The 18485-nt window shown below is 57.6% G+C and overlaps 8 protein-coding genes across 8 annotated transcripts; 3 read left to right on the top strand and 5 right to left on the bottom strand.

Moving 5' to 3' along the window:
• Positions 1-1944: 1944 nt before the first annotated feature.
• UV8b_07570 (uncharacterized protein) lies at positions 1945-4539 on the bottom strand (the record flags this gene model as incomplete). Its single annotated transcript, XM_043145067.1, has 4 exons — positions 1945-2327; positions 2463-4012; positions 4162-4373; positions 4495-4539. 4 exons carry the CDS (start codon positions 4537-4539, stop codon positions 1945-1947), a joined length of 2190 nt encoding a protein of 729 aa, XP_043001002.1.
• Positions 4540-5762: 1223 nt separating this feature from the next.
• Positions 5763-6455, top strand: UV8b_07571 (uncharacterized protein; the record flags this gene model as incomplete). Its single annotated transcript, XM_043145068.1, has 4 exons — positions 5763-5938; positions 6014-6069; positions 6173-6327; positions 6414-6455. 4 exons carry the CDS (start codon positions 5763-5765, stop codon positions 6453-6455), a joined length of 429 nt encoding a protein of 142 aa, XP_043001003.1.
• Positions 6456-7299: 844 nt separating this feature from the next.
• UV8b_07572 (uncharacterized protein) lies at positions 7300-9018 on the bottom strand (the record flags this gene model as incomplete). Its single annotated transcript, XM_043145069.1, has 5 exons — positions 7300-7458; positions 7525-7924; positions 8015-8181; positions 8277-8680; positions 8802-9018. 5 exons carry the CDS (start codon positions 9016-9018, stop codon positions 7300-7302), a joined length of 1347 nt encoding a protein of 448 aa, XP_043001004.1.
• A 1295-nt stretch (positions 9019-10313) lies between these two features.
• Positions 10314-11155, top strand: UV8b_07573 (uncharacterized protein; the record flags this gene model as incomplete). The annotated part of the gene is made up of 4 exons (XM_043145070.1): positions 10314-10385; positions 10674-10751; positions 10846-10978; positions 11109-11155. The coding sequence occupies 4 exons, from the start codon at positions 10314-10316 to the stop codon at positions 11153-11155; spliced, it is 330 nt and encodes a 109-aa protein (XP_043001005.1).
• Positions 11156-11807: 652 nt separating this feature from the next.
• UV8b_07574 (uncharacterized protein) lies at positions 11808-13108 on the bottom strand (the record flags this gene model as incomplete). Its single annotated transcript, XM_043145071.1, has 4 exons — positions 11808-12320; positions 12480-12630; positions 12715-12937; positions 13027-13108. 4 exons carry the CDS (start codon positions 13106-13108, stop codon positions 11808-11810), a joined length of 969 nt encoding a protein of 322 aa, XP_043001006.1.
• Positions 13109-14631: 1523 nt separating this feature from the next.
• On the top strand, positions 14632-15874 carry UV8b_07575 (uncharacterized protein; the record flags this gene model as incomplete). Its single annotated transcript, XM_043145072.1, has 5 exons — positions 14632-14671; positions 14758-14828; positions 14925-15006; positions 15092-15348; positions 15449-15874. 5 exons carry the CDS (start codon positions 14632-14634, stop codon positions 15872-15874), a joined length of 876 nt encoding a protein of 291 aa, XP_043001007.1.
• Positions 15875-15973: 99 nt separating this feature from the next.
• UV8b_07576 (uncharacterized protein) lies at positions 15974-16460 on the bottom strand (the record flags this gene model as incomplete). The annotated part of the gene is made up of 2 exons (XM_043145073.1): positions 15974-16359; positions 16427-16460. 2 exons carry the CDS (start codon positions 16458-16460, stop codon positions 15974-15976), a joined length of 420 nt encoding a protein of 139 aa, XP_043001008.1.
• Positions 16461-16863: 403 nt separating this feature from the next.
• On the bottom strand, positions 16864-18228 carry UV8b_07577 (uncharacterized protein; the record flags this gene model as incomplete). Its single annotated transcript, XM_043145074.1, has 3 exons — positions 16864-17532; positions 17672-17950; positions 18064-18228. 3 exons carry the CDS (start codon positions 18226-18228, stop codon positions 16864-16866), a joined length of 1113 nt encoding a protein of 370 aa, XP_043001009.1.
• Between the last annotated feature and the right edge of the window lie 257 nt (positions 18229-18485).

Consider the following 18485-nt stretch of genomic DNA (forward strand, 5'->3'; position numbering starts at 1 on the left):
CGGGCGAGCCTTGTATAAGTAGCCCGTGGGCCGCGAGTCTTTTCGCTCCGTCGTCAATGACAGCCTAATCTGCGGCATTCCACATTCGCGGGATGTGAGCCTGGCGTTTGGGGTGCAGCATTATCCATCTTTTAACCCGTTGAATCATGCTCTTTGAAGTCATGATATGTCTGTTCAACGTTGATTCCTTGACCGAAACTTGCTTTTTACAGTCATGGTCCGTCTCTATGCTTCTTAAACCCGTTAACCTTGCTCTTTGAATCACGAATAATCTCTTTACTCCTTTAACCGTTTACTCTTGCTCTTTAAAGTCACTATTCGTGTCTATACTTCCTGGACCATTTAATCTTGCTCTTAAAGTCACCATTCGTATCTTTACCTCTTAAACCCGTTTAATCTTGCTCTTTAAATCACGCCTAATCTCTACTTCCTTGACCATTTAATCTTGCTCTCAAGTCACCTTTTGTCTCTTTACTCCGATAACCGTTTAATCCTTTACAAGCCACGCATTTGGCACGCTGTCGCAGTCTCTTCGGCCACCTCGCGCTGGAGCATCCAAAGCCCCGGCGGCTGACGCCAACGCCGCCAAGGGGGGCCGGGAACTTGGCGATGACGGCGGGGACGGTTGCCGATGATGACGACGAGCAGGGTGTTTGCCCTATGACAACAAGGGGGGACTTGGAATTGAACAACGATCCGGGCACGGAGGCACAACGGCAGAGTTGATGCGCTAATGGCAAGGGCGCTTTTTTTTGCCTGGCAACCACGGGAGGGAATTCGACTAACACTAACAGCAAGGGAAGCCGACAACGCCCAAGACGGTTGCCAATGATGCGAGGGTCGTCCGTCCGATAATCGCGATGAGGAGGCAATTCAACGACAATCCGGCAGGCGTCCAACCGATGTACCGACAAGGACAGAATTCAACGACGTAACAGCGAGGGCGTTTATGATGACCACGAGGGGGCGTTGAAGCTGACATGGCAGCAAGGGAACCTGGCCAATGATGACGCCGAGGAGGACACTTGGCGACGACGAGGGCGTCTGCCTGACAATACCAAGGCCATTTAACGAACATGATGACGAGGAGGGCGGTGGACTTGTAATAATGGCGAGGACCTGGTAATAACAACGCCAAGGAGGACGTTGCGATAACAAGGGTGTCTGCCCGATGTTATTAATAATAATAATAATAATAATAAGAGGCATTTAATGATAAACCGGCGAGGCATCACCTAGTACACCGACAAGGGTAGAATTCAACAACATCTAACCGACATACCCACACGGACAGCTCCAACAATGCATCCAACAATGTACCCACAAGGACAGATTTAACCACGCGGCAACGACGTTCTAGCTGCCGCAGAAGGGCGGACTCTATAGCACAAGGGCGCCTGGCAACAACGCCAGGGACATTGGCCAAACGAGCGCGTCCCGCGACAAGGAGGGATTCACCAAACCCCGCAGGGTCATCTCGCACATCCAGCCGGCAAGCGCTAGACCGAAGCGACGCACGGCGAAACGCGCCGCATTAGGTACCTAGGTAGCTAAGCTAAGCCTCCTAGAGCTGACTACATCGTCATGCGCACTCTGCATCCGCACCGGCGCGCCGCAGCCACGCAGGCAAAGCCAAGGCGCTCCCGTAAGACAGTGTCCATGCAGGCCCGAAGCCTGGCTGCTCGTCAGCCCGCCATGGGACCGTCTGCAGCCCGGGGGCAGCCGAGGTGGTCTCGCCTGCCTTGGCGTTCGGCGCGAGACGGACCCCGGGGGGGGTCTGGAGGCCTTTTTTGGGTGTTCTGTGAAATGGAGATTGTCGCAAGAGGAGGCGCGGCGGCAAGTCCGCGCCGGGCCTGGCGTGGTGCGATCGCCGTTGAAGCTCGGCCTAGGCGGTCTGCATCCGGGTACGGCTCGACGGGGTCTGCCGCCCTCGGGCACCCTCGCCTACACGGCCTGCACGTACGAGGCTGGCACGCTGCCCGTCACGCCCGCCTTTTCCACCTCCACCCACCCGTCGCCCGGGTCCGCCCTGACGAGGAGAAAACGCTCGCCCTCGGCCATGGAGTGCTCGTCGGCGCTCTGCGCCGCGTACTCGTACAGCGCCTCCACGTACTTGAGTTTCTTGGCGCCGCGCCGGGGCGCCACCGCCGGGCCCTTCTTCTTGCCCGCCGCGCCTGCCGACGGTGCTGCGGAAGACGCCGTCGAGTTGGAGTAGGTCGACTCGGGGCGGGCGGGCGCGCAGGCTGGAGAGGTGCTCAGGTCGACGTATGTGGCCGGCACGACGCCCTCTTTGTGGCCGGCGCGGACCTTGACCCAGCCGGAGCCGTCTGGTTGGTTCTTGTCAGCAAAGTAGGATAGAGGGGAGACAACGAAGAAGAAGAAAGAGGAGGAAGGAAAAAAAGGAGATGATGAAGAGAAATCAGGAAAAAGAAGAAGATAAAAAAAAAAGGGGGCGGACGTACCATCGGGCTCTAGCAAAATCACTTCCTTGCCTTCGGCAACCGACAGCTCTCCGTCGCCGTTGGCGTCAAACGCGTACAGCATCCTGCCTCTCTTCATGTCCTCCGCGTCGGCGCTTCCGTCGAGCCCGCCGCCGCCCGGCATCTCGCTGATGTAGGCTGCCGGTGGCGGAGCTGCCATTCTTTTGCGGGTGCTCGTCGCGGGTTTGGCTGCTGACGGCGAGTCGCCCGCGTCCGAGTCGCCGGCGATTCCCGGTCCAGGCCCAGACACGGACCTCCTCGCCGAGTGCAGGCTGAGCGACGTCATGGTGTTTGACCTCGACAGGTCGGGGGGGGTGTCCGCGACGTGGGCCGGCGCGGCCGGGCTTGGCGCGACCAGCCGGTTGGCGGCTTCCTGGCGCTCGGCCTTGAGCTTCTTCCGCTCTTCCTTGGTCTGCTCGCCGGGGCAGTCGGCCGGCACCTTCATCTCGCATTTGCCGTGGCACGTGTAGCCGCAGTCCCTGCAGTCGAAGCCTTTGGCGCTCAGGCCCCAGATGCGCTCCCCGCACAGGTCGCAGTTTGTGGGTATCTTGAACATTTGGCTCTTGAAGTTGTGGTTCTTGGCCCCCAGGGTGACGTCGCCGACGACGGCCGTGATGGTGCCCGTCTCGACCTCGGCCGTCAGCCGTTGGCGGTCCAGCGAGTGCAGGTCTTCCTGCATGGCGAGCAACGAGCGCGCCGCCTCGAACTGGTCCTTGGCTTCGGATCCGGCTCGAGCCCGCCGCTGCAACGTCTTGGCCGAGTCGACGTCTCGTCGCTTCTTGTCCACCTCGCGCCGCAGCTCCCCCAGCTGCGACTTGGACTTGCTGAGCACGTTTCGCAGGTAAATCTTGGCCGTCTCGTCCACCACCATGGCGGCGTCGTCGTGCCACACCGGGCTGGGCTCGAACTCCTTGTCGGGGGGCTCCTGGAAGGTGCCCATGTTGTGCCGCATGTACATGACGGAGTCGAGGTGCGGCAAGTTTCTCGTCACCTCGTGGCCCAGGTGCTCCACCATGGCCTGGCTATCCCGCAGCATGCTCCCCTCGAGCTGGCTCGCCAGCGCCCAGAGCCCGTTCAGCTTGGACGTCTTGAACTCGCTCAGATGCTGCAGGCTGTTCATGAGCTCGGGGACGTACTCGTGGTAGTACTTTTCCTTGAGCTTGTTGGTGACGTTGATGGCAACGAGGTAGCTGTTTTTGACATTGTTCATCTCGCAGATTTGCTGCTGGTAGGCGCTCTGGGCTTTGGCCTTGTCGTAGTGCGATTCCGACTTTTTGCGCCGCGTTTCCACTTCCTGGCACACGGCGTCGTACTTTGCCTTGACTTTGCGGAGGTCGCCGTACGACGAGTCGCGCTCGGCGGCGAGCTTGTCCGCGTATTCCGCGTGCTTCTTGCGAAGCTCTTCGAAGCGTGCGCCGTGGTGTTTTAGGGGTTCGGCCACCTGCGAGACGAGGAGACTGGCGTATTTGTCGTGCTCTGCGGCGCGAGACTCGAGAGTAGTCAGTTGGGTAGACCACGTTGTCAGTGAGGCACTTTTGGGTGGGGAAAGAAAAAAAAAAGGAAAAAAAAGAAAAAAGGAAAGGAGGAAGAGGGAAGAGAGAAGAGCAGTGATGCCACGTTAGCGAGAAAACTTGGGCCCTCATTCATTCATGTTTCGGTTGTGCAACACCAGCTTCCGTACCTTTCCAACGAGCCAGGCGTCATGCTCGGGGTATCACCAACACTCAACGGGGAGGCCTTTTTGTTCTTCTTTTCAAAGTACTTCTTTGCCAAGGCACTGAGCTTGGCGCTGTATTCTTTCTCAATGAGGGACCGTTCTCGGTAAAACTGCTGGATATCCTCGAGCCAGCCGATGCCATGGCCTACCCAGGCGCTCGCTGGCTTGAACCCATCCTATGGCTGGACGTTAGCCAGGCTCTCGATCAAGTCGGGACACCACATTCTGAGCCGAGGCGGGTTCGGAGACGGCCATGTGGTGAAGGCTAGCAGTGACGGCCAGCCTGCTGCTGCTCACCTTCAACTCAGCGCCAAAGGTGGGCAGTTGGTCCACCTCGGCCATGACGGAGGGATTCGTCCGGCAATCATGTACGTAACCATGTACCGAGCGAGAGGGCCGTGGATGCGGGACGGGACGGCGTCAGGAGGATGGGCGTGGGGATGGGGATGGCGAGGCGGATTCAACCGGCGGTTGAGGGGGGAGATGGGGGGTTGGTTTGGTGTCAATGAAGGTCGAGCGAGAGGCTGGGAAGAATGGACGATGCCTGGGCGATGGTGGGGATGTCTGGTTGGCAACTGGCGAGGCATGGTGGTGGTATGTACTCCGTACAGTACGTACATGTCGGCGGGCCTTGCCGGAGGTGGTGGAGTCGGGTGATTGGATTTGGTCTGAAACGAGCTTCTGCTGCCTTGAAACACTCTGCGTCACTCTTGCTCGCGCTCCGTACGGAGTACTCTGTCGACTTGTCTGTCAGTGTCAGTCCACCAGACCCTTTCAGTCCCTCCACGGGCCAGACTCCAGTGGACAGTGGACAGTGGACAGTGGACAGTGGACAGTGGACAGCGGACAAGGGTACGTCACTCTTGCGACCGCTGATGTTTTCAAGCTTCCAGGCTTCTAATTGACATTGACCCCGCCATTTGCTCCGTGCGAGTACCTTGGCTCTCGAGTACCTGGCAGGTACCAGGAACGTCGCGTCCGTCGCTTCTTCTTGTTCTTGTTCTTTTCTGCACGGAGTAATCGTTCCTTGATGCCCGCCTCCAAACCCCATCCAGCTTTCCAGAGAAAGCGGCCATCGTCAACCGCGTGTGCTACCCCTAGGCCCCTTGGTCTACCTGGTACCGACCCAGACTCAGCGGGTACCTCGTATCGATACGGTGCGCATGTCTGGTACCTGGTACCTGCCCTCAGGTAATCCGAGACAAGTCCGTCCCCCCTGCGCCTGCTGAGCAACCACGCGTGTCCGCGCAACTCCGTACAAACAAACACGTCTCGTCGGCCTCTGCATAAGCGGAGCGCGCCTCTTTGGGCTGGCACATACTCCGTACTCCGTACAGTATAGTATGCATTGATTGACACGTCTGCAGCCAGCAGTGGCCGGGCGGCACCCACCCGCCGCATTTCGCTGCAACCCGAGCGGCAACCGCTGTGCCTCCTTCCAGTTTCAGATCGCCGCTGCAGCCCCCCCACCACGCGCACCGCCCTCCCACGCTCCTGCCAGTCCCCTCCCTCAACCACACATATGTATTTACAATACCTATATATACACATCACAGTCGTCAGCCATGGCCGCCCGCCTGCCCGTCGTCTCCGCCCTCGCACGCCTGCCCAGACGCCGCCCATCCCGTCCTCGCACCACCCTCTCCGCACGCACAATGGCCTCTGCCCCCAGCACCCGCGAGTTCCTCGTCATCATCCCCGACAAGCCCGGCGCAACCGCCAAGCGGCTCCAAGTAAGACCGTACGTTGGAGCCTCCCCAGCGACCACCCGCCCCCGCCCCGACGTCTGCGGACAGCTGACCCGCCCCGGCCCCAGGGCTCACCTCAAAAACATCACGCCGCTCACCGAGTCCGGCGTCGTCAAAATGGGAGGTACGTCCCGATCCCCGCTCGCACACGGGGGCTCGCTAGGCGCTCGCTGACAAGGTCGGCTCTGGGGCGGGGGTTGGGGGATGGCGCGCGCGGGTTGCAAAAGGCGCTCTGCTCAACAGCTTCCCCGAGGGGGACGACCCGGCGACCTTTGACTTCATGGGCAGCACCGTCGTATTCCGCGCCGAGACCAAGGAGCAGGTGCTGGAGCTGCTCAAGCAGGACGTGTACTCGGCGTCTGGCGTCTGGGATATCGAAAAGGTGAGCGTGGCATGCCTCGTCGGTCGGGGGGGGGGGGGGGGGGAGGGTGGGAAGCTTCATGTGCCAAATGAGACTAAGCGACGCAGGCGCAAATCTACCCTTTTCTGTGCGCCTTTAGAGCCCCGTGAATTTGACGGATGCAGCATGCAAGGGGGTAACATCAGCGGCGGGAGCCCGGTCTGCCTGCAGCGTCGGCTGCTCGGGCCAAGGGGCCGGCCGGTCGAGAATCTGTAATATCAAGCAAACGGGAAATGAAATGAAGAAGAAAACATATCCCCGAATTATGCAGTCCTCCCCCCCCTGCCTTCTTTGCGATTGCCTCGCCATCAGCAACACTACCCGTTGCTGGAGTTGATGAAACTTGTAGAAACAGAAACAGAAACAGAAACAGAAACCCGTCCTAGGATACAACGCCGTGATGAACAAGCAACGGCAAAACGCCCCAACCCTACAGAGACGGAAAACCACCGAGCACTAGAACCTATTCCCTACATGAACCAGACCCAAATCTCGCCAACAGCCCATGGCATCAAACGACCTTCTGCAACAGTCTGGTCAAGCTGAAACATGCAAGACTTTGGTACACAGACCTGTAGAACCGTTTCGCAGTCATCTCATCGACGCATGCTGCGACAGGAACGGCTGGGTTGATGCAACGTAAACCTTTCAGGTGCCTCGATATATATTGAAGCACTGACTTCTTTGTGCGCAGCTTCGATGATGGAGCTCGCATTGCTTGGCGTAACAGTGCAACATCTCTCCCCACTGCCGAGGTAGCCTTGCCGAGTTTCGTACGTTGATCCTTCTGCTCGGAAGCTTTCTCATGATTGTAAACCCCGCCGTGCTTGTTGCAGTACGCACCGATACAATCGCAGACCCGGATCGACAGCTGTGCATGTCAGAGTCTTGCTTGTTCACTTGACCAGACTAAAAAAGAAGAAGCGCCGCGTGCCTGTTCTCCCGTCGGCTAGCTCACTCCTCCTCGTTGCTCCCTTCCTCAGCCTGTACGCGCAGTTCGTAAATCAGGTCGAAGCATTCTGCCAAGAGCTCGCTGACACTGCCTTGACCTTCCGGGACGTCGCCGTTGACGACGAATTTGCCGTCCACTCGCATGTTGTCCAGCGAATTGAGCTGGCGTCTTGTCAGTCAGAAACGCAGCGCAGCAATCGAGGACTGTGAACCGGCCCGCCCACTCACCTTCATGCTGTACGGATACAACTCCCGCACCGACGTCACGCCTCCGTTCTTCTTGACTTCAATGAGACATCGCTTCAGGGTCTGCAGCTGCTTGTACGTGGGCAGCAGAGCCTCGGATACTGGCTCCGAGGACAGCATGAATGAGTAGATGTACGCGTAGCTTCGGCGGATCAGGTAGAGCATCGTGCGCTGCGTCCACAAGTCCGCCGGCCGCCCCTGCGAATCGTAAAAGTTGCCGTTCTGCCTGCTCTCGTCGATCTTGTCCAGCTGCCGCTGGAAGTCGTACAAGTCGGTTTCGCGCAGCGACCAAGCCTGCGTCAACGACAGCTTCTCCAAGTCGTTTCGGATGCCCACGAGAATGTCGTAAGTCGGCCGCCACTGATCCTGCACATTTCCTTTTCTGCACAACCAAAAAAAAAAAGCGTCAGCTGCTCAGGCCCCCCGGCCCTCCCCAGCAGAACTGTTACGACAAGGTGTTATGCGCGCCTACCTCTCCAGCACTATATCGGACCACTGGACGCATCGCTCGTATAGCTCGCGGATCTCCGCCTCTCCCGGAGGAATGCTACCATCTGCACACGCGAATTTTCCATTCTTGCGTCTTTCCCCAACCTCGAGTAGCTGATTCTTCAATTTTTGAACCTCGCTTGCCGAGAACTGCAACTCAGCAGAGGGGGGGGGTTGGCTTTGGTTACTACAATTTCTTCTCTCAGGATTCAAGTGGGGATATTCCCTCGGCGGATAAACTTTACCTTGGATTTCGTGTTGGCAAACGAAATCTGTCGCAGTATGGAAATCAACTTTTCGTGAATCGAAAGAAGAGGGCTGCCAATGCCTCCGAGACGTTTGCGCAAGTTTTCCAGCATTCCCTGACACAGGGCCACTCGTTTCGCCAAGAGGGTCAAAAGGTATGGCGAGTGCTTGGCTTCGGACTCGTCAGTCTTTTGCGCCGAGCTGATGGCCTTTGCCGTCTCTTCTAGCGTGGACTTGATGCTTTCCAGATCCTTGGCGGAGTAGAGGCTTGCCTCGGTGAGATGGTCCAACAGTCGCTTGATGGTGGATGTAAGTGAATACGCAGCCGGCGCCTCGTTGTTTCGCCCGATGGTGAGATAGAAGAGCGAAAGCAGTTGGAAGCAGCTCTCCAACACCTTGTCCACTGATGCGGTGGTTAGTTATTTTTTTTTTTTTTGTTTTCTTCTCTTTTTTTTTCCCCCCCCGAACCCCTTGTTTCTTCATCATGATCGCACTGTCAGGGTGGAAGGGGGGTTTGCGCATACACCTATTCTCTTCATGGTTGCCAGTCTCGACGCGAACGTCGTTGAGCTCCTTGACCTGCTCGATGGTTTGGTCGTAAAGAGGAATCACGTCCTGGCTGCGGATATAGGTACTTCGGTCTTGCTTGAGCAGCAGGAGCTTGTTCCGGATGATGGAGAGGCGAGCCAAGATGGCCTGTTCCCGGAGATCCCGTGGCGCGGGTACTGATGGTGTGTCCATTCTTCCAAGTCCGTTGCGCTTTTGTCGCACACGTTGGCGGGCGAGGGTGGAAGAATGACGTCTTGTCGGGGGCTGCAAATGGAGGGGGCTTTTTATCGCAAAAGCTAACCAGACGCTTTCCTGCGTCGGACTACTGCGTCGGACTATCGAGCTCGGTTTACGATGACGGATGCGACACGAGGTCTTGTGGCAATGTGCAACGTGGGCAAGTCCAGGGCCTCCGTGGAGATTACGGACTTACGCTGACAGGTTCGTTCCAACACCAACAAGAAGATTGGGGCGAGTGGCGCGCGGGGAGTTGATTAAGGACGGGACGGGACTAATCCGGAAGCGAAGTTGACGGACGACAATGGAAGATGGGAAGCTGGAAGCTGAGTCCCGAGTGTGCCGACCACGCGAGTCCGACGGATCGTCTGGAAAAGGTTGGCAATCGTTCCTGGGACCGCGCAACGGGGTTGGTTCATGGGGTCCCAAGTCCCGACTGCAGGCTTGGCAAAAGGGCACATTAGCAACTGGAAGGCATTGTCGAGCGGCAAGCACGTCACTGCTGGCCCATGGATGACGGGACAAACGAGACGAATGAGCGCATCGAGCTGAGCCGATCAAAAGGATCGCGGCGACAATCACCTGGCAGGACGTGTTCGTCTCAAGGCGTCTGCAGCTCAGCGGAAGCATTTTCCTCGAATGACTCAAGTCGGATCTAGTTTTGGGAGGTCCAACAGCCACAATACCTGTCCTTCGAAACGGTTGTTGCGTCACCTCTTGTTTGAAGCCTCCATGATCCGTACCTACCTGTTTAAGGTGGTGAGACCCTGCGGACGCGTAGAAGGAGCCTGGGATGCAGAGAATGGCTGCCTGACGTCTTCCATGGAACAGAACCCGGCAAGCCTAATCCGTCCATCAATTGCTCCCCCTTTCGCAGACAAGAGCCGACTACTCCGTACATAGTACAAATAATGTCGGTCTCGTCATGCTTAACCGCAAAGAAATGCATAAGCTTTGCCACCCGGCTGCACTTCGGATCGCAAGGGCCTTCCCTCTCCAGCGAGATGGTTGGCCACATATCTCAGCCAATCATCAGCGCCGTTTGTCCCCTCCCACAGTTTTCTCGGCAAAAACCAAAGCGCCCCACCTAGATTAGGTCTTGAAGCCCTTCAGCCCGGCATATTCGTCCAGGGCAATTTTCTGTGCTCCAGCCCCGTCCCGGTGATAATCGCACTACACGCACCCAGACCTCGCTGCAGACCTGTCGTCCGTCGTTCATCCACAATCCACCACGACAAATCCCAGACACAATGTCCTCCAACGCTGAGCTCGCTTCGTCCTACGCGGCCCTGATTCTCGCCGACGAGGGCGTTGACATCACCGTAAGTCAAGAACCGACGACCGATGAGCATCATCGAGCCGCAGCCAGCTTCTAAACCACCCTTCTATTCTGCTTGGGGGGAAGGGGGGGGGGGGGGGGGCGCAAGGAAAGAAGGGAGGGGGGATAGCCCAATCGATTTACGAGAGAGACGCCGAGGGATTCAACACTGCACATGTGCGCCGAAGCGTTGCTCTTCGTTGCTCAGCGCTGGGGAAACCACCATGGAACAACTGGATTCTGACCCGGAAGCAAATGTGACCATGGCGCTGACGTTTCTTCTCGTTTGTAGTCCGACAAGCTGCAGGCCCTGATCAAGGCCGCCGGCATCCAAGATGTCGAGCCAATCTGGACCTCCATCTTCGCCAAGGTACGACGGGGAAAGGAGAAAAACCGAGCATGCACAACGCTCCCCCTCGCATTGCCCACTCTCGACTCTTGGCTGACCAAGTGATGCGACGCAGGCTCTGGAGGGCAAGGACATCAAGGACTTGCTTGTGAACGTCGGCTCTGGCGGCGGTGCTGCCGCCCCCGCTGCTGCTGGTGGTGCTGCCGCCGGCGGTGACGCCGCCCCCGCAGAGGAGGAGAAGGAGGAGGGTACGTCCACCCTGACCCCCGGAAGAAACCCCAAGACGCGCCGTCTCCCTGTGGAGTAGATTGTCTTGACCATGCTTCCCCTCTCGTTTCCCCCCGTGGATGAAGATCAGCTGCTGACGATTTACTACAGAGAAGGAGGAGTCCGACGAGGATATGGGTTTCGGTCTGTTCGACTAAACGAAATACCGCGACGACTGTTTTCTTGCTTCTTTTTGTACTTCCAACTGCATGGCTTCGGGGTTCACAAATCAATCGATCATACAGGATGGAGGTTGGGGCGCACATTTCCTGTTTCGCTGCGACCTTGGACGGAGGTAGCTTCTTTCATATACGATTAGTATGACTGAATGCAAAGTGAAAAAAAAAAGGACCAACTGCGAAAAAAAAAAAAGAAAGACAACCGGAGTTTTGAATGTGGGAAGTGGGGAGCTACAAAAAGGCCCCTCCGAGTGTGCTGGTCAAATAAAGGCTTTTGGGAATGACTGTCTTATTGCCCCCGACCTGTCGCTTGCCCGTTGATGCGTCGAGATTGCCATTGGCCAAAAGTATGCCAGCAAAAAGAAGCAAAAAACTGCAACCGAAATACGACGCCCACTGGGATGAATCGGAGAAGGATCTGCGCAAAACGGCTGGGACATGGACGCCAGCGCAAGGCTACTCTGCTGGGCGTTGTGCACGCTTCAGAGCACATATGCATTCTCCTTGTACCGATATCGACAGCTTTTATGCATGTCCTCTAGAAACATCGACCCGTTGACTCGTAAAATATGCCGTGTCCAGAACGCCATCCTCTTGCCCCAGACCCTGCTCCCATCTAGGCATACACCATCTACTTGACAATCAATACAGAGGACGGCACTAAGCCTGCTTCCTTCAACGTCTTGGACATGTCCATGTCGCCCTGGAACACTTGCCTGGGGAACGTGGTCGCAAAGCTTGACACCATGAGCCCCGTCTCCTGCTGTATCTGCTGAGCCACCTCAAACAACGTCGTCTCCGCAGGCAGAGTCTTGACCAGGTTCCCGCTGGGCGTTTGAAGCCTCAGCTTTGCCTGGCCGTGCTCAGCCCTTGGTTTCGGGGCGGCAGCGGCCGCTGCGGCCGCTGCAGGAGCCGAAGCGGATGCGTCTGCCTCTGGCGCTCTGCCTTCCCTTGCCGCCTTGGCTTCTTCAGCCTTGCGACGCCGCTCCGCCTTGTCAGCCTCGATCTTGGCCTTGATGCGTTTTTTGGCCTCGATGTCGTCTGCTTTCTCCTGGCGTTTACGAGCAGCTTCCTTGATTTGCTCCTTGCGAGCGAGCTCTTCTTTGGCGTCTTGGCTTTCCCTCGTCGACTTTTGCCGGATCCGCTACAATTTGGTGTTAGTCAAAGTGGATGAAGCAGAGCCCTCTTCTCTCTCCCTCTCCCTCTCCCTCTCCCTCTCCCTTCGCTTTCTTTTTTCCTTTTCTGTTTTTTCGCTTTATTTTATTTACTCGTTGTCTGCGTGCGTGTTTCTTTCCAAACTCACTTCGTTTCTGTTGGCATCTTCCTTGTCTTGAACGGATTGAGCAGTTCGCTTAGCCTTGAGACGTTCACGTAGCTCCTCCAACTTTGCCTTCTTTTCCGCCTCGGTCAGAGGAGCAATCTCTTCTGTCGACTCTGAAAAGTCGGCATGTTCCCTGTGTAAACATGCAGTCCGCGTCAGATCAATCTCCGGACAGCATTGTTCTGTTATTTGCCGCTACGGAAAACGGGAAACAAACGTTTTGGTGGCATGATATGTAGCCAGGTCGCGAGTGCGGAACTTCTTGCCACACTCGTTGCAGACCAGAGACCGGGCCTGGCCCGTCTCGAGCTCTGCAATCTTGGCCTTGGTTTCGGCATCCTCGTCATCTTGGTCACCATGCGCTTGGCTTGCCTCGGCTTCTTGAATTTCGTCCAGGGACTTGTCTTGGTTATCCTCCAGCCATTGCAAAGCTCCTTGCACTGGTCACTCGACGTCAGCCATCCAAGTCACCGAGACGCACCAACAGCGGATCGGTTTGGGGGAGCCGTTGCCCGGAGCTGGCACTTACGCCCACCGCTTTTTTTCACGGCAATTTCGGCCCGGGCCTTCTCAAAGCCCATTTCGGCGAGGGTCTCGAGATCGGAAGGCATATCTGCGGAAGCCGTTTTTATGACGGGGTTTCGAACTGGCTGGGGGTGTTGAGGTGTGAGGCTGACTAGGTATGTACCTACCTACCCGAGCACTTTGCGCTTGGAGGGGTAGCAAGAACAGGCACGCTAATTAGATCGGTGACAACAAACAACCCGTCGACTTGCCCTGTAGTGGGGTCAAAGCCATTCACTCCCTCATGCGACGATGCAACGAATGCTCTTGAGCACAGAGGTGGGCTCGATTTGGCGAGGCCTGTCTGCTCGTTTGGTTCTGTAGAATGGGAAAACCAGGGCTGCAGCTGTTGTTCTGTTTAAGCAGGCGTTTCAAAGTCCGCAGTGGAAACTTGATGCCGTGGCAGCCTCGGGGATGACACCAGACGTCATTTAGTCGCTTGCAGCTGCCTCGGCCGCTGCGCAGCTGGTCAAGTCAACCAGCACGGTGGTGGGATCCGCGCAACTTGGTTTTGTGCGGTACTAACGAGAGGCTAAGAGTACAGGGGACCTAGTATTGCCGAAATGCAATCCATTGCCCCAAGCGTAACGGCTTGAATCACACCACAAGATGCAGCAATTGATGATGCATGGTGGCGAAGACTTGGAGGCGAAAATCGCACAAGGACTTGGGTGCTGACTCTCTTCTGTGTCGCCAAGTGCTGAGTGCTGACGCCCCTTTTGGCCTCGCTCAGGTGGGCCATGCCCACCACCCACCCTGTGCTGCAGTACTGTGCTGCAGTGCTGTGCCGCGCCACCTGTCGGTATCAATGGCAGAGACTACATGTATCTATCGGCCTTGTCCAGCAGGTCGACATGATTCATTCAAGACAGTGAGGGAGTTGTATAGCTGAAAGAGACGAGAAGCCGCCAAGTGGTGTCGCACGTGAAGAGCAAGGGTCGCCTGTTCGAGCGGCCCTGTGCTATATAGTATAGTACCTTGGGTTTGCAGTCTGTACCCAGCAGTCAATGTGTACTCCGTACCTAGGTAGGTACCGGACGTGGCTCAACTCTGGGCTAGCGCCGAGGCTAACAAGTACCTAAGGTACCTAGGTTCATGTATCTTTGCTGCCCCCCAGCCAGAGAGCAGGACGGCTTGAAGCCAGCACGGCATCCTGGCAACCCGCACATCTTGTCGTCAGTGGTCACAAAAGTATGTCGTAAACTACAAACCAATCAGCATCTCTTTTTTCCACCGTCGGCCGTCTCGCTCGCCTTTTGCAGCCTTGCTCCAACTCCTGGATCCCAGATCCCAGGCTTCTCGCTTTCCAGGTCTCTTTGTATCTTTGAGTAAGCTTTCCCCGTTTTGGTCACCAGGCGGCTTCGCAGTGCCCCCCGTTCGTTTATCTGGGCCAGGGAAGCTCTCCCGACTGACATAAGAAGACTAGGGACCCAAGGATTCGGTCGTGTCCTCAAATCTCGACCGCCATCCCGTCCAACGGCAACCGGTTGCTCACCCTAAGCCTTCTCCAATCTTCCTACCTCAGTACATCGATACTTGCTGTCGCGCAGCCAGGCTTTTACTACCCATCATGACTGTCGATATTTTGCCTCTGGAGCTCAACTTTGCTCGTATGTAGACACCGATCATGTCTCCCCAAGCCGCCCAGCCCAGCTCGTTCCATTTCATCACGGGACTCAAACGTCTTACCTGGCAGGCCCACTTACCATTGAGGTTGCGCGAACACTCACGATTCGAAACACAAGCAGCACCCCCGTAGCATTCAAGGTACGTGTCAGCGGTTGCTCGCTTCGCACCATGACGCAGAGCCTCCAACATGTGCAGACATGTGCAGTGCGAGATGCTGATTTCTGCTCTTGACAGGTCAAAACCACTGCCCCCAAGCAATACTGCGTTCGACCCAATGCCGGTCGCATCGAGCCCGGGCACTCTTTCGACGTCGCAGGTACGCACCCAGCATCGTCACCTCGCATGCAAACAGTCCAGGTCCCGTGCTCCCCCCCATGCGCCGTAATTGACAGGTTCGGTAGTCCTCCTCCAGGCTATGAAACAGGACCCTCCCCTGGATGCCAAGTGTCGCGACAAGTTCCTCGTTCAGTGCGCTCCAATCAACTCGGACCAAGACTTTGCCAGCATTGCATCTGTGCTGGAGTCTGCAGACAAGTCGCAGCTCACGGAGCGCAAGATCCGCGTCAACTGGCTTGCTGCCAGCGGCGAGGCTGCCCAAAGCACCAGCCCACCATCAGGACCTTTGTCGACGCCTAGCAAAGCCTCTTCTGTCAACGGAGTGCGCTCCCCCCTCACTGTTCCCTGTTCCAGAATCTACCCCGACAAGAAAAAAGAAAAAGTACCTGTTGCTGATGTTTGAATTCTATTCTGCGCTCAAGGTTGCCGAAACTCCCGAGGCCCCTCGACCGTTCTCCACGCCCGGCGGCCGCTCCAACTTGACGCCGCTCTCCGACCCTCCCCCATACACCTACGATGACGCCGCTGATGCCGCCGCTGATGCCGCCGACGAGAAATCTGGACAGCCAAACTCCGTCATAGCGCAGGCTGCCGCAGCTGTCTCTGAGACTGCGCAGTTGACATACGAGGAGTTGAAAGCGAAGCTTGCACAAGCGGAGGCGCAGCTGCTGAACCTCAAGGACGGCGGATTGCGCCAACGAAACGTCAAGAGCTCATCCGGCGACGAGAAGCGACCCGCGGGTGGTGACGCCCCTCAGGCTGTTAAGCAGCAACCGGAGGGTGTGGCGGTCCCAATCGTCGCCCTGCTGTGTCTACTGAGCTTCCTCCTCGCCTACTTCTTTTTCTAACAATTGGGGAACGCGCAATCTTGCTCGCGGGACGACTGGGTGCAGGCTAACGTGGACCTGTTTTGACATCCTTGGCCAGCACGCAGAGAAACTCTTTTTTCACGGCAGACAGTCTCTTGCCGTCCCGCAGAAGCCAAGTATTCGCCCAACGGGCATTCCTCTTGACAAAGAAATTTGACCCTGCACACAGGACTTTGGATAGGGGTCACCTGACGAACGATCAAAACCTTTGCTACACGGTGCAGAGGATGGGACACGGCAGAGCGCAACCAAAAGGAATCCGAACGAACCAGCACGGATGACGGCTCCAAGCAACGGCGGTGGAAAGGTGGTAAAAGGAAGGTGCGAAGCAGCGCATAGTGAGTGGGTAATTTTAATTACAAGGCTTTTCACGGCGAGGCTGCAACGTCGGGCGATGCTGAATAGCTGCCCTTTGCGGCATTTGCACCGTGCGTTGTACCAGCTGCGAGCTTCTACGATTTGCCCTTGAGGAAATTTCCTTTGTTTCTTGTCTCGTATGGCTTTAAAAGGCGCAAGGTTTCGCTCTCAAACCCCTTTTGGCTTTTCCGTGCAGGTATGATGGCATGGCTTTTGTGAAAAGAAAGTGATGAATAAAAACCGGAGGGAGTTTCGAGAGGACGTGTGCTCAAAAGTGGCTCTCAAGTGGCTCCTTTGCTCTGTACACGCCGGGCATCAATGTGACATTCCGCCGTAGCCTCTGCTAATGCATCCTCGTGTGCAGCACAGTTTCAACTTATTCCAACGCCTGGTGAAGCACCTCTGATCAAAAACCCACTAATTATGAGCTGCCCAGAAAACATGACATAAAAAAAAAAGGGTGGAGGGGGGGGGATGGAGATGGACAGAACAGAATACTGTGATTAGGCGTCTGCGGAGGGGGGGGGGAGGGGGGGGGGAAACCCGACTCGGCTGGCCGGACAGGATCAGGCAAGGACTCTTGGTAGCTCCCCAGACAAAGACAGGCACGTCTAAGCCTGGACCTCGGACTCCTTCCAGTTGACGGGGCCGCCGACCAGCCGGCCGCCGTTCTTGCGCTTGACGCGGCAGTTCAGGCCGACGGAGTCGTCCCAGACGAAGCGCCAGATGGCGTACACCCAGCTCTCGTGCCGGGGGAGCGGCTCGTAGAACTCCTTGGCCGTCTCGTGCACGGCGGGGAGCCTGGTCCAGGGCACGGCGGGGAAGTCGTGGTGCTCGTTGTGCAGGCCGACGTTGTAGGTGAGCCAGTTGAGGGGTCCGTAGTAGGAGAAGGTCTCCGGGAGGGGGGCCAAGTTGGCGGGGTCGCGCTGCGTCGGCGTGACCGTCTCGTACACGTAGTGCTCGGCGATGAAGTGGCCCGCGAGCGGGTGCAGGCTGCCCGCCAGGAAGGACGACAGGAGCAGGTAGAGGAGGCCGCTGCAGGAGGCGTGGCGGAGGACGAGGGCGTCGAAGCCCAGCTGGGCGGCCATGTTGACGAGGTGCACCCACGAGAAGGGGATGCGGTACACGACCATGGGGCGCAGGGCGTAGAAGAAGATCTGGAAGGTGCAGAAGAAGGCCTTGCCGAGGATGGAGTCGAGGAAGAAGGCTTCCACGGCGGTGGGCAGGTCCGTGTCGAGGCCATCCACGCCTAGGGACTTGTGGTGGGTGAGATGGTACGGCTGTGGTTTGTTTTCCCTCCCCACGGTCAGCTGCGGGCTCTGGACGGAGGGGACGGAGGGGGAGGCTCGAGGAGGAGGAGGAGGAGGAGGAGGAGGAGGAGGGGGCCCGGGCGCTCGGGTTCTCGGGTTCTCGACGTACGCGAAAGGCGGCGCTGTAGGGGACGCCAATGGGCAGGTTGGCCACAATGGCAAACAGCCGGTTGGCCAGGGCGCTCCTGAAGGCCAGGTTGTGCGAGATCTCGTGGATGGCCAGGAACAGGTTCTGGTTCGCGGTGGCGCCCACGACGTAGGCCACGGCCCAGAACTTGAGGGACCAGAAGGGCGTCGACCGGAGCAGGCACGCCAGCGCGACCTGGAGAGCTACCACGCCGAGGACCACGTACTTGGTCAGCGGCTCGGGGCCACACAGCTTGGTGATCTGCGAGTCGTCAGCGTCCAGGCGTCACTGGAGAAATCTGCGCCTTGCCCCCCCCTTTCCCCCCCCCCCGGGCGGAAACAACTCGTTGGTTGGGCGCCCGCCTCGGCCGTTACCTCTGGGTGGGCCTTGATAATGGCCAGCCGTCGAGTTCGGTGCGGCTCTTCGGTGTACGTCCAGAGGAAGTCGTGTTTCGGGCTGGCAGGTTGCGTGTCTGCCGCGGGCAGCTGCTTGTCTGGCGGCTCGGCGGCGGCGGCGGCGGCGGAGCCGTTGGGCGACATGGCGACGGGGGCTGCCGTCGAGGCGTTTCTGAGTCGGCGCGTGTCGAGGCGAATGGCGGTTTTGAAGGAGGAGTACAAAATCGTTCAGGGGAGTCGGATAGGGAGGGCGGAGGAAAACACAACGAGGCAGGTTGAGAAAGAGGGAGGACCGGCGCGGGACGCTGCCACGGAGAGCGATTCTCGGCTTGAAAAGATGGCGTCGTTTTCTTTTCGTTGCTCGCGGTTTGAGGTTCCGGGATGGCCTGAGGTCCGGGAAC

This window comes from Ustilaginoidea virens, chromosome 6, assembly GCF_000687475.1.
Source record: "Ustilaginoidea virens chromosome 6, complete sequence".
Lineage (NCBI taxonomy): Eukaryota > Fungi > Ascomycota > Sordariomycetes > Hypocreales > Clavicipitaceae > Ustilaginoidea > Ustilaginoidea virens.